At 38.0% G+C, this 13,015-nt stretch overlaps 1 protein-coding gene across 5 annotated transcripts in view; it reads left to right on the forward strand.

Annotated features, from left to right (window-relative positions):
• Window positions 1–13,015, forward strand: part of LOC124595023 (Fanconi anemia group A protein-like) — a 230,631-nt gene that overhangs the window by 39,741 nt on the left and 177,875 nt on the right. For all 5 annotated transcript variants that reach the window (XM_047133578.1, XM_047133575.1, XM_047133577.1 and 2 more), the window contains exon 6: window positions 1,716–1,835. In XM_047133578.1, the coding sequence (XP_046989534.1) occupies window positions 1,716–1,835 (120 nt within the window). The remainder of the gene's footprint in view (window positions 1–1,715; window positions 1,836–13,015) is intronic.

Consider the following 13,015-nt stretch of genomic DNA (forward strand, 5'->3'; position numbering starts at 1 on the left):
GAAAGGTTTTACATTATGCTTCAAGTTCATTGGAGATGGCTAAGTGCTCTCATTGAGCAAAAACTAGTTTTTTATGCATCTGAATCTTTATGATGTCATGTCTCCTGAACTATGTGTCTCACAATGATATAATTGTCCTGGTACTTCAATAATATCGGTAGATAATGTCTGCAAACTGTTTTATGACTAGACTTGGTAGTAACGAAGTAATAAATAAAAATGTCATTCTGATGTTGCAGTCTGCATAAATGTACTAAGTGTTCAAAGTTTTTCCTTTCACAATTTTGTGAAGGGTGCCAGCAAGAAAAAGTTTCAGGAATGTTTGAGATTATATGTGAAGTTTATTGGAAGTTGCTAAATGCTTTCGTTCTCAAATACTGAATGAATATAGTCCAGGTATTTGTGTCACTTACGCTGCATCAAGATGAAACACTCAATTTGTAACTGAAGTACTTGTTGTATTGCGTTAAACTTCCAACATAAGATGATACCTCATAATGAGTAGATTATGACAGCATTTTAAATTTTTAAATTCATTCAACAATTAAACCAAATATTGAAAATCAAATGTTTGTTACCCCTGGAGGTGACCTCCAACTGGTACCAAGTTTCTGGATAACATTATAGTAATATAAATAGCTCAAAATGTATAGGTGTTGTTTCATTACTTATTTTAGAACTGCTTAGCTAATGGTTTGATAATGAACAGATATGTTCAAAGCTAGTCACCATTAACTCAAATATCAGTGCAATAGAGATGTAAAAATAAAGAACTCTTCATGGTGTTTAAGTTAAAAATGTAGCGTCAACCCCTTACGACTTCTTGTCACCATGTGGTGGTCCACATTTGCCATCTGCTGCCTGACAAGCCTTCCCATGCATGTGTAAATTTGGCTTACTTTTGAAAGATTGTGGATCCTACATTTGGTATTTTTAACTCCTAAAATGATGGCATTGACAGCTGGAAGAAGCTTGAGAATTATAACTCAACTGATGGTACTTGAAATCCAAGAGCATTTTGTTCAGTTTGTGATGTTGGTGTGTAATTGACATTTATCAGTCTCTCAAACATCCATCTGTTAGCTTACTCTCTGTGGGCATGGAGTTAAGCTTGTCACTGATTAGCTGTCCTTACTTGCCGTAGGATTTCCATGGAAGGTTTTATCAAAGATAATCCTTGAAAGACTTTCATCATAGTCGAGTATGTTTGCATGTCTTAACATAGGTATAAAGCAGATGTATTGTTTAATGCAATTGTCATAATATTCTAACAATATTATAGCAGAGATGCTGAGCATCTCTGTTATATGATGAGTAGCAACTGTCCTTTTCTAATATTGTTATATTCCACCCTGGCTTTTTCAGTGTTTGATTTTGTCATAGTATTCTGATTGTTTGTTGTCAAGTAATGAAGACATTGCATGTGCACAAGTTTGTAAATTGTGAGACTCCAGGCATTTGAAAGGCAGTAAAATAAAATTTTTAAAATTAAATGGAAATGTGTGTGGAATTTTCTGTACAATTAATGCAGACATTACTTCTACAGCCACATACCAGAAATACCTAATAGAGAAATAAAAAATGATAATCGTGTTATGTGCTATACCTGCTTTCTGCGAAAAATTTTAAAAAGCTGAAAGTTAGCGTAGTACATTATTTGTAAGTATTGCACTACTTTTACATTCAAGCTTTTATGAATATTTGTTTTCTTTCAGAGAGATTTACTGAATTCTGAAAAGAGGGAACAGTGTGAATCACTAATTACTATTATGAAAAAACTTGTGGGAAAGAGTAGACTTAACATTGCTGGTTTCCAGAATGATTTTAATCAAGTTGTAAGTAAAATTTCAATAATAACTGTGCTTCATTTCCAACATTATTGATTTCTGATTATTTAAAATCCAGTTCTTGTCTGGCTTATTTTTGCACTTAGAATTCTTAAGAGATGCGACTCACATAGCTTTAATTTTTTGACAGTTATGTAATAAATTGTAGTGTATTGCATAAAATATTCACATAAGCATCATAACCCTTCCGACTCACAAAGAGGACTGTTCTGGAACTTTCTGTCACAACATTTCTCCCACCTTACCCTTCCGCAAGGAAGTCCCTTTAGATTTTAACTTAAGCCTATAGCCATTACTCATTACAGCTTTAATTACAAATGTCCATAATACTTTTAAAACTAATATATACTTAACAATATAGAGAGATTAATGCAGAAAACATTATTTACAGCTATACATTTAAAACACAGTTACAGATTATTGGTTGCGTTCTTCGCAGGATGGTGGCAGCACTTTACAGCGGCGAGCTGCCTTACTTTACCCTGCTGCCATTAGATGGCATATGCGCGCTCCGCAATCTGTCATCTCACTGCTTGCTTTATACAGGACTTTTACACTTGTCCTGCTAGCAATCATATTTTTTAAGTTATGACAGATAATACCGGGATAACTTCTACAAAATGAAATGGAACAGTTCCTACACTGTGTGACTCATACTTGTGTCATTATAATTGTTAGTTTTGTAAAATTATGTTATGGTTTTGTCATTCTGTGAAGTGCAAACAGTTAATGAAGTTTATTGTAAACAATTACTCATGGATCAAAAGCAAGAGTAACATTTGTGAATAAGTAATTTATTTCAAAAATGATTTAATGCTAACAATTATGTAGCCTTGGAGTGGCACAGAAACAATGAAGTATTCACTTGTACAAATCTTTGATGTTTACCCATTAAACTGAAATATCCAGTAGGCAGGTAAAACAAAATTAAAATATTTGCTTAGTAACTCATGAAAAATTGAAGAATTTACTGACAGTGGTATTGACTTCTATCTGCCCTAAGTGAGATTAAGTTGTGAATGTGGAGGTTAATTTTTACTTTCACTCTCATATTTTTTTATTTCAATGTAGATATTCAAATTAAAGGTTGTGTTGACAAATTTTGGATGGGGAAAGGATACTGTGAGGCTGTAGTCAGTTCATAAAATGAATCTAAAACATTTTAAGCAAGAGGTTTTAGTTTTTTCCTCAACATTCTTGAACAATAATCATAGCCTATATTAAAATGGAAATGACAACAGTAATGACATGAATGAGGAAAACTCCAATTTATTGAAGTATTCCAGAACATAAACACATTTATGGTTAAATTGTCAGATATTTTATTTAATGTTAATTATTGTATTGAGAGGAGAGTAATGTTGCTGAAATATCTGGAAAGTGCCATTAATTTGGTTATCTGCAGCTATACTTTGGACTTTATAAACTTTAAAAAGATGTGGATGTAACTGAAGTGGTGTCTTAAGCTTTTCTTTTTATTTGTTAAAGGAAGTTCTGAATTTAGAATCAATACCTGATGAGTAAGTTAATAAACTGACCGCCCTGGATTGTAATTGGGCAAGAATAATATATACTTAAGTTGAATGTAGCTTTTTGTCTTAGTAATTCTCAACAAGTTGCTTATTTAACGAATTTATTTTGCGTTAGAGTCTTACAGTCCACATCATCTCTCTTGCACATTTTTTCCTCAGTGAATAACTTGGGCCTGAGTGTAAACTGTTTCAGGATGTTTTACTAATGGGTGCCTCAAAAGGAAGATTATATTTGATGTGTCAAAATAAAACAGAGGTGAAATCTATCGACAAAATATTTATTATTGAAATATATGGTTTAGGAATTCATTTCTTAAAATAATGTCATTAAAATGCAATCCAGAATGCCTACAGCACTCATTTAAATGCTGAACAAAATTTTGCATTACAGCTCAGCATGTAGACACTGGGAGTGCTTCCACATTGCTACGGACATTTTCTTTCAGTAGCTCCAGAGAAGTTGGATTATTGACATACATTTTAGATTTGACATATCCTCATAAGGAAAAAACTATAGGGCTGAAATCTGGACAGTGGGCGGGAATTTATGTCATCTCTCCAGGAGATCAGTTTGCCAGGGAAAATTTCACAAACTTGCAGTACAGACACACTGGACATGTGTGCTCTGACTCTGTCATGCTGAAATCATATTCTTTGGTTATAACCAGTGAAGCTTTGCAATTAGACACCAAAAAGTCATTTAACATCATCACATAATGTTCTGAATTCACTACAACTTCACGACCGCTCTCATCCTCAAAAAAGTATAGGGCAATTATTCCTCAAGCCAATATCACAGCCCACACAGCAACTTTTGGTGAGTGAAGGGGTTTCTCATGCTTGTATTTAGGAGTCATTGCACTCTGATAGCAGCAATTTTGCTTATTAACTTGACTGTTCAGGTGAAAATGGGCTTCATCAGAAAAAAGATGTTGTTAAATGAAGGGCATTCAGTCACATCATTAACAAACTGCAGCCTATGTCTGGAATCCTGAGGCTTTAATTCTTGCACCAGTTTGATTTTGTAAGGGTGCAATTTAAGGTCTTTTTGCAGAATTTGGTGTAGTGATGCATATTTAAAGAATTTGTACGCTTACGAATGGAGCGGTTAGGATCATCACAAACAGGCTGATTTACACTTTCCATGGCTCGGTCGCCTGGATTTTGGTTTGGCCAGTGTTCTTCTGCATAATCTTTCTTTGATTGTATCAGTACCTGTTTGACTGTGATGTATTGTGAAATTTTGAACATTTGCAAGTGCCGCAATAAACTAATATTGTTATCGTCAATTATAGGCTTAAACTAAATTGTGCTCATAAAATTTTTAAAGACAGTAGGTCTCTCCCTGTTCAAAACAACCTTTCTCTAATTTCATTGACCTATTACGTGAGAAATAAGTTAGTTTCAGAATTTTCGGATGCTTACAAAATTATATTTTTTGAGTTAGTGGTACGTTTGTTTTGAGTAAGTAATTTAATTTGTAGCAAATCAGCATTTGTGGTTCACAATTCAGCCAGACTATACATCATCGCTGAATTTCATTGTATATAAACTCAAATAAACATGCGTTTTTGAGGATTTTTGGAAGCTACCATTGTCCTTTCCATAATCTATGAGCAGTTGAGGTTTGTGATTTAGTTTCTGTGGCATATTTTCTAACTGCCATTCTCATGCATCTGGTTTTCCCTTAAAGAGAAGTAGTCCTATATATTATCTGCATTTATCATAAATTAACTCGATTTTCGAGTTTGCTAACAACTGTAATTAGCATCAAAACATTTTAGGAAACTAGTAATTTCTATCACAGGTTTCTGTGATGCCTTAATAGAAATCTCGCTTTGTGTATCTGCTTCAGTTCTTACAGGGAAATAGTAACTTCTTAGCTCAACAGATTAAAATATAATCAGCAGATGTAATGGAAAGTCCTTTGTTCAGTGCCTTGCAATGCAATGCACCAGCAAGATGCAACTCCACTGTGAATGCTGTTCCCAAACACGGGATAAGTTGGTTGACATTTGTAAGCAGCTGGAAATGATGACAGTTGCTGCGAATCGGTGTGTTGGAATAGCTCCTGAGAGTCATGTACCTAAGATACCTCTACCAGAGGTGTCTCAAGTACTATCCTCTCCTGTGGAGCCTGTCTCCTCTGCAGAAAGTACAGGATCTTTCATTACCCATCCACTTGATTGTGAGTGGCATGTCAATGGTGGATCTAGGTGTCCCATACAGGGTGGACAGGACCAGGGAGAACTCAAGGTGTTGTACCGATCTCCCTGACCGACAAGTTAGAGGTGCCGTATTTCACTGCAACTGAATCAGTGAGATTCACTTCACCTGTGTTGGGGAAATCTGTTTTGTCCAGTGTCAGGAGGAGGCACACACAAAATGGTAGGGGTTTATTAATTGTCAGCAGTTCAAACGTATGGCGAATAATGGCACCCCCTTAGTGAAAAGGCAGCAAGGGACAAAAAAGGACACCAGGTGCACTCAGTGCCTGGGAACCTCACTCAACCTGTTGAAGAGGCTATTCCAGCAGCCATTGAGGGAACAGGGTGCAACCAGCTGCAGATTGTGGCACACATGAGAACAAATAATGCCTGTCATCTGGGCTCTAAAGTCATTCTTGGGTCATTCAAGTGGCTGGCAGAGCAGATTGAGAAGACCAGCCTTGTGCTTGGAGTTTCAACAAAGCTCACAATTTGCAGCATTGTTGCCAGAACTGATCATGACCCTTTGCTTTTGAGTCAAGTGGAAGGACTGAACCAGAGACTTCAAAATTTTTATGACAAGCTAGGTTTCGGCTCTCTGGACTTGCGTCATAGGACTGAAAACTGTAGGGTCCTCTAAATAGCTCAGATGTGCACTACACATTGTAGCTGTTTGTGTGTGTGGAATGCGCACAAGAGTTTTTTTAGATTGGGTGACTCCATCCAACCCAGATAACGATGGCTGTAGGAAACCTAGAAGTATCAGTGTAAGATTGAAAGAAATGCCTGTCACAGGTGATAGTAATTAAATCCTAATGGTAAACTGCCGAAGCATTTGAAACAAAGTACCAGAGTTTGAAGTGCTCATGAAAAGCAGTGAACTCACATAATACTAGGTACAAAATGCTGGTTGAAACCTGAAATTGACAGCAGTCGGATTTTTGGGAAAAATTTAAGTACATATCGAAAGAAGAGGCAAATCGGAAATGGAGGTAGTGTATTTGTTGCTGCAAACAATAAACTCAAATCCACCAAGATAGAAACTGAAGCTGCACGTGAAATTGTTTGGGGAAGACTCAGTATCAGGGTTTGGCATAAAATGATAATTGGGTCCTTCTATTTCCCACCAAACTTCCGAGAAAACCTCAGTTCACTTGTACGTAGGTTCCCCAGTCATACTGTAATCATCGGTGGAAACTTCAATCATCCAACAATTAATTGGGAAAATTACAATTTTGTTAGTGGTGGGCATGATAAGGCATCCTGTGAAACTTTACTAAATGCCTCCTCTGAAAACTACCTATAACAGATAGTTAGGAACCCCACTCATGATGGAAGTATATTGAATGTAATGGCATCTAATAGAACTGACCTGTCTGAGATATTCACTTCAAAACTGGTATCAGTGACCATGACGTGGCTGTGGCAACAATGATTACCAAAGTACAAAGGGCATTTAAAACAATCAGAAAGATGTATATGTTCAGTAAACTAGGGAAAAAATCAGTAATGTCATATCTCAATGAGGAACTTTAAACTTTCAGCACAGGTCAGGAGCATGTAGAGGAACTCTGGCTCAAGTTTAAAAGAATAGTTGACCTCACACTGGATAGATATGTACCCAGTACAACAGTTCATAATGGGGAGGAACCTCCGTGCTATACAGTCACTGTGAAGAAACTTCTGAAGAAACAGAGATTACTGGATAAAAGGTGTAAAACAAAGCACAGGCCTATAGATGGAGAGATGCTGAATGAAATGCATTTGGCTGTCAAGAGAGCAATGTGTCATGCCTTCAATGACTACCATGGCAGAGTATTGTCAGATGACATTTCACAAAATCCAAAGAAATTCTGGTCGTATGTAAAGGCTGTTAGTGGCACTAAAGTTAGGGTTCAGTCCCTAACGAATGAGATATAAACTGAAATTGAGGGTAGCAAAGCAAAAGATGAAATGCAGAACTCCATTTTCAAATGTTCCTTTACTAAGGGAAACCCAGGAGAATTGCCCCAGTTTAATCCTTGTAGCTCTGAAAAGATGAATGAAATAAGTATTAGCATCAGTAGTGTTGAGAAACAGCTGAAATTGTTAACCCTTAACCTGAAACATCTCTGAAATGTGCGTAACTGGAAACAAGTGGTCTCTCAGACCTCCTAATATTGTATATCACAAAATTCCACATAAGTTGACAGAAATCAAGTAAATAGTCAGTTAATTCATGTTATAAGCAAATTTAGTATTTTTCAGCCTATGTAAACACTTTTTTGTTTAAATTACATAAAATAAACATGAAATATCACAGGTACGTGGAGTCATTCAGTGTCAGATTTCATATGATTTTCACCACTGTTATACCAGACAACATATTCCTAAATATAAATAAAATGCTGCAGAAAATGTAAAAAAAGATAAAACTTAACTCAACTGAAATATTATACCACATATCTTTTGCACAGTAGACACACAACTTTCTGATGCATTCCAGGCAAACCGGGTGACCACATTTGATGCACTAATATGCCATTTTCCTCTTATTGGATGCAGGGCACTTCATAAACATCTTCCTTTTGTCTATTCTATCACTTGGTATGCCTTCGCTTGATTGCTGAGTGCCTCCCAGAACTTTGTGGATCATTTCCTTGATATTTCTATGTAAATTTTGAATTTCCAGGTGTCTTCTTAGATGTGGCTCTATCAGCTCCATGGTCAAACATTTGGTGAATTTAAGGCGAGTTAGCATGGGGTTTCCTCTGCAGCACAAATACAGAACAAAACTGTTCACGCAACTGATGTTGACAAGTGCGTAAAAGACTGCCATTGGCTAGCGCCACAACTGCGTCGTGCTCACTGATACCAATTTTGATGTGAATATCTCAAACAGGTCAGGTCTATTTGATGCCATTACATCCAATATACTTCCATCATGAGTGGGGTTCCTAACTATCTGCTATAGGTAGTTTTCGGAGAAGGCATTTGGTAAAGTTTCACAGGATGTCTTATCACGCCCACCATTAACAAAATTGTAATTCTCCCAATTAATTGTTGACAATTCTTACGATGATCCAGATTTCATGATAGGTGATGGTCACCATGAAACAGAGAGTGATTCTAGTAAAGAAAGTGTTTTATTGGAAGAAGAGCCTGGAGCGGTCTATACTGCAGATAATACCTCACAGCAAACACAGTACTTTTATGGTAAAAATAATTTCCAATGGAAACATTCTGAGCCTGTTAGAACAAGAAGAACCCCAGAGCACAGCATTCTGAAAGGGGGAATGCCTGGCCTAACAGCAAAACATCGAAGTTTGTGACAAAGTCCTACTAAATCTCAAATATGGGCGTATTTATTTGATGATTCGTGATAGATGAAATAGTTTTACATACAAATGTTAAACTGACTAAAATAATGGCAAAATTGAAGGAAACAATTAATCCATCCAATTACAGAGATACTGACAACATTGAAATCAAAGCTTTCATAGGCCTTCAAATTATGACATCAGTATTCAAATCGTCTCATGGAGATATGTTGTCTTTTTTCGAAAAGGATCTGACCAATCGTCCTATATTTGTGGTGACAATGTCGGCAAAGTGCTTTGAAATACTTCTAAGTAGCATGAGACTTGACAGTGCGACTACGAAAGACAAAAGAAAAAAGTCAGATTGCGCAGCTGCAATATCAAACATTTTTGAGAAATTCATTTTCAATTCTCAGCAATTATGCTGTATAAAAGGCAACATTACAGTAGATGAAATGTTAGTACTATTCAGGGGAATTGGATGGATTAATGTTTCCTGCAATTTTGCCATTATTGTACTCAGTTTAACATTTTTTTGTAAAACTATTTCATATATCATGTCATCATCAAATAAATTCACCCTTATTTGAGATTTAGTAGGACTTTTCACAAACTTCGATGTTTTGCTGTTAGGCCAGGCATTCCCCCTTTCAGAATGTTGTGCTCTGGGGCTCTTCTCGTTCTAACAGGCTCAGAATATTCCCATTGGAAATTATTTTTACCATAAAAGTACTGTGTTTGCTGTGAGGTATTATCAGTTGTATAGACTGCTCCAGGCTCTTCTTCCAATAAAACACTTTCTTAACTAGTATCACTCTCTGTTTCATGGTGACCATCACCTATCATGAAATCTGGATCATCATCAGAATTGTCAAATGTGTCATCATCGATACCATTTTCTTCTTCATCTAAATCCTGTAACTGTGCTTGCACTCAAGCTTCCAAGCCTGTATTAGCTGCAGGTATGTTACTCTTCTTAGAAAGTTGATCCATGTTATACCTGAAATATGACATAAATACACTCATAGAAGAAGATGCTGTAAAATAACATCCACTGAAAGCAGAATATGCCTTAATTAGAAAAATGCGGTCTATTGGACCTACCAAATTCCTGTATTTAATATGAAATATGCGGTATCTCAGGCACACTCCTCTAAACAATACTCTGTATGTCTTCACTGACAAAGTAAAAGTGATTGTTGACTGCTGCTTTACACGCGGCAAGTATTGCGGCGAAGGTACTGGGAAAGTGAAGCTTTATTGTCAAAAGTATGATCATATGGGGTATCAAGGGAAATTTGTGACTGGATTGAGGACTTTTTGGCAGGGAGGACACAGCATGTTATCTTGGATAGAGTGTCATCGTCAGATGTAAAAGTAACTTCGGGTGTGCCCCAGGGAAGTGTGTTGGGACCCTTGCTGTTCATGTTGTATATTAATCACCTTGCAGACAATATTAATAGTAAAATCAGGCTTTTTGCAGATGACACAGGTACCTTAATGAAGTACTATCAGGGAGAAGTTGCATAAATATTCAGTCAGATCTTGGCAAGATTTCAACATGGTGCTCTAAGTGTTCAGAAATGTAAAATTGTGCACTTCATAAAATGAAAAAATGACTATAATGTCACTGAGTCACAGCTGGAATTGGCCAACTCATACAAATACTTGGATGTGACAATTTGGAGGGATATGAAATGGAATGATCACATAGGTTCACACACGGGTAAAGCAGGTTGTTGACTTTGGTTTATTGGTAGAATACCAGGAAAGTGCAATCACTACTACTAAAGAGATTGCTCACAAATCACTCATGCGCCCCATCCTAGAATATTGCCCAACTGTGTGGGACCCATACGAGATATGACTAACAGGGGATGGGATGTTGACTGTTCACAGATAAGGGCAACATGAATGGTCACAGATATGTTTAAACCATAGGAGAGTTCCACAGAGATACTAAAGGAACTGAAATGGGAGATTCTTGAAGACAGATGTAAACTATCCTATTAACAAAGTTTCAAGAACCGCCTTTAAATGATTACTCTTGGGATCTCCTACAATCTCCTATGTTCCAGTCAAGCTGGGATTGTGAGGATAATATTAGAATAATTACTGCACACCCAGAGGCATTGAAACAGTCATTCTTCCAGCACTCTGTATGTGAATGGAACAGGAAGGAACCCTAATGACTGTTACAAGAGTATAGATGTAGATGTAGATGTTGAACCGAACTACTCAAACATTTGGGGCCATTACCGGATAAGGGGAACACATGTAGCATCATTTACATTACGCAATCCACGATCACTTAAAAATTTCCTCAGTGCTACAGTCGCTGAATCACCATTTTTACCATTCTCACACAGAGAACATGTTGTCTACTCCAAAAAAGCACTCCCTATTGACTGAATTCCTAAAGGCCAAGCAAGCGATCAACATACCCCTCAATCTCCTCTGATTTACAAGCACATGTGCAAAGAGCTCTTCAAATATAAACTTCCTTTTGAGACACCTTTTATTAAAGATGACAATATGCAAAATATCTGTAATTTTTCAAATTAAAAATTGGCATAATATGCAGAGCAAAAGGGAATGAACTAAAATGTTTAAATTTTGCTCTGAGCAAAAGGGAATGAACTAAAATGTTTAAATTTTACTCTAACAATTTTATGAAAAGGGAAGTTGCTACTGACCATATAGCGGAGATGCTGAGTCGCAGATATACGCAGTGAAAACACTGTCACAAGTAAGCTTTTGGCCATGAAGGCCTTCATAATAATAATAATAATAATAATAATAATAATAAAACACACACACACACACACACACACACACACACACAGAGGCAAATGCAGCTCACACACACGACTGCTGTCTCTGGAAACTGAAGCCACACTGCAAGCAACAGCACCAGTGCATGATGGGAATGGCGACTGGGTGGGAGTAAGGAGGAGGCTGGAGTGTGGAGGGGGAGGGATAGTTGGGCATGGGTGGGGGGACAGTGAAGTGCTGCGTGGGAGTGCGCAGGGACAAGGTGGAGAGAGGGGAGGGCAGCTAAGTGCAGTTAGGAGGCTAGGGCCAAGGAGAGAAGTAAAAAGACTGGGTGTGATGGTGGAATGAGGGCTGTGTAGTGCTAGATCAAGGATGAGGACACCCTATCCACATTCCTCCAGGACCTCAACAGCTTCTCCCCTATTTGCTTCACCTGGTCCCAATCAACCTACCAAGCCACCGTCCTAGATGTTGCCCTCCACCTTAGAGATGGCTACATCAGTATCTCTGTCCTAATCAAACCTACTAACCACCAGCAATACCTCCACTTCGACAGCTGCCACCTGTTCAATACCAAGAAGTCCCTTCCAAACAGCCTAGCCACCCGTGGTCATTACATGTGCAGTGACGAGTGGTCCCTCTTGAAACATACCAAGAGTCTCACTGGAGCCTTCACAGACCATAATTATCCTCCCAATCGTGTACAAAAACAAATCTCCTGTGCCTTATCTTTCCAGCCTCCCACCACCTCACAAAGTCTCACTGTCCAGCCACAGAGGAGTATTCCCCTCGTAACTCAGTTCCACCAAGGACTGGAGCAGCTGAATTCCATTCTCCACCAGGATTTTGACTATGCCTCATCATGCCCTGAAAAGAGAAATGCCCTGCCCACTATCTTTCCCACCCCTCCACAGTGGTATTCTGCCGTCCAGCAGCAACATTTCAGTGTCCCCGACTCCTCCCCTACTATCGCTCCCCTTCCCCACCCCAGCCTCCTCCACACTGCCTCTCCCATTATGTACTGGTGCTGCTGCTCTGCAGAGTTTGTGTGTGTGTGTGTGTGTGTGTGTGTGTGTGTGTGTGTGTGCGTGCGTGCGTGCGTGCGTGCGTGGGTGTGTGTTTTGTCTAAGGCCGAGTCTTTTTGTTGTGACTATCTGCTGTTCTGCTATATGGTGAGTAGCAACTTTCCTTTTCATAATATTGTTGCATTCCGTCTCGGATTTTCCATTGTTAAATTGTATTCTATGCACACTGTAATTTGGCACTTTACATGGGTGCTACTGGGAGAGACTGTTAGGGTTATTGAACATGAACAAGTTTCTTTACTAAATTGACTATAGGTGTTGGGTGCATGG

The sequence above is a fragment of the Schistocerca americana genome, chromosome 2 (genome assembly GCF_021461395.2).
Source record: "Schistocerca americana isolate TAMUIC-IGC-003095 chromosome 2, iqSchAmer2.1, whole genome shotgun sequence".
Classification (NCBI taxonomy): domain Eukaryota; kingdom Metazoa; phylum Arthropoda; class Insecta; order Orthoptera; family Acrididae; genus Schistocerca; species Schistocerca americana.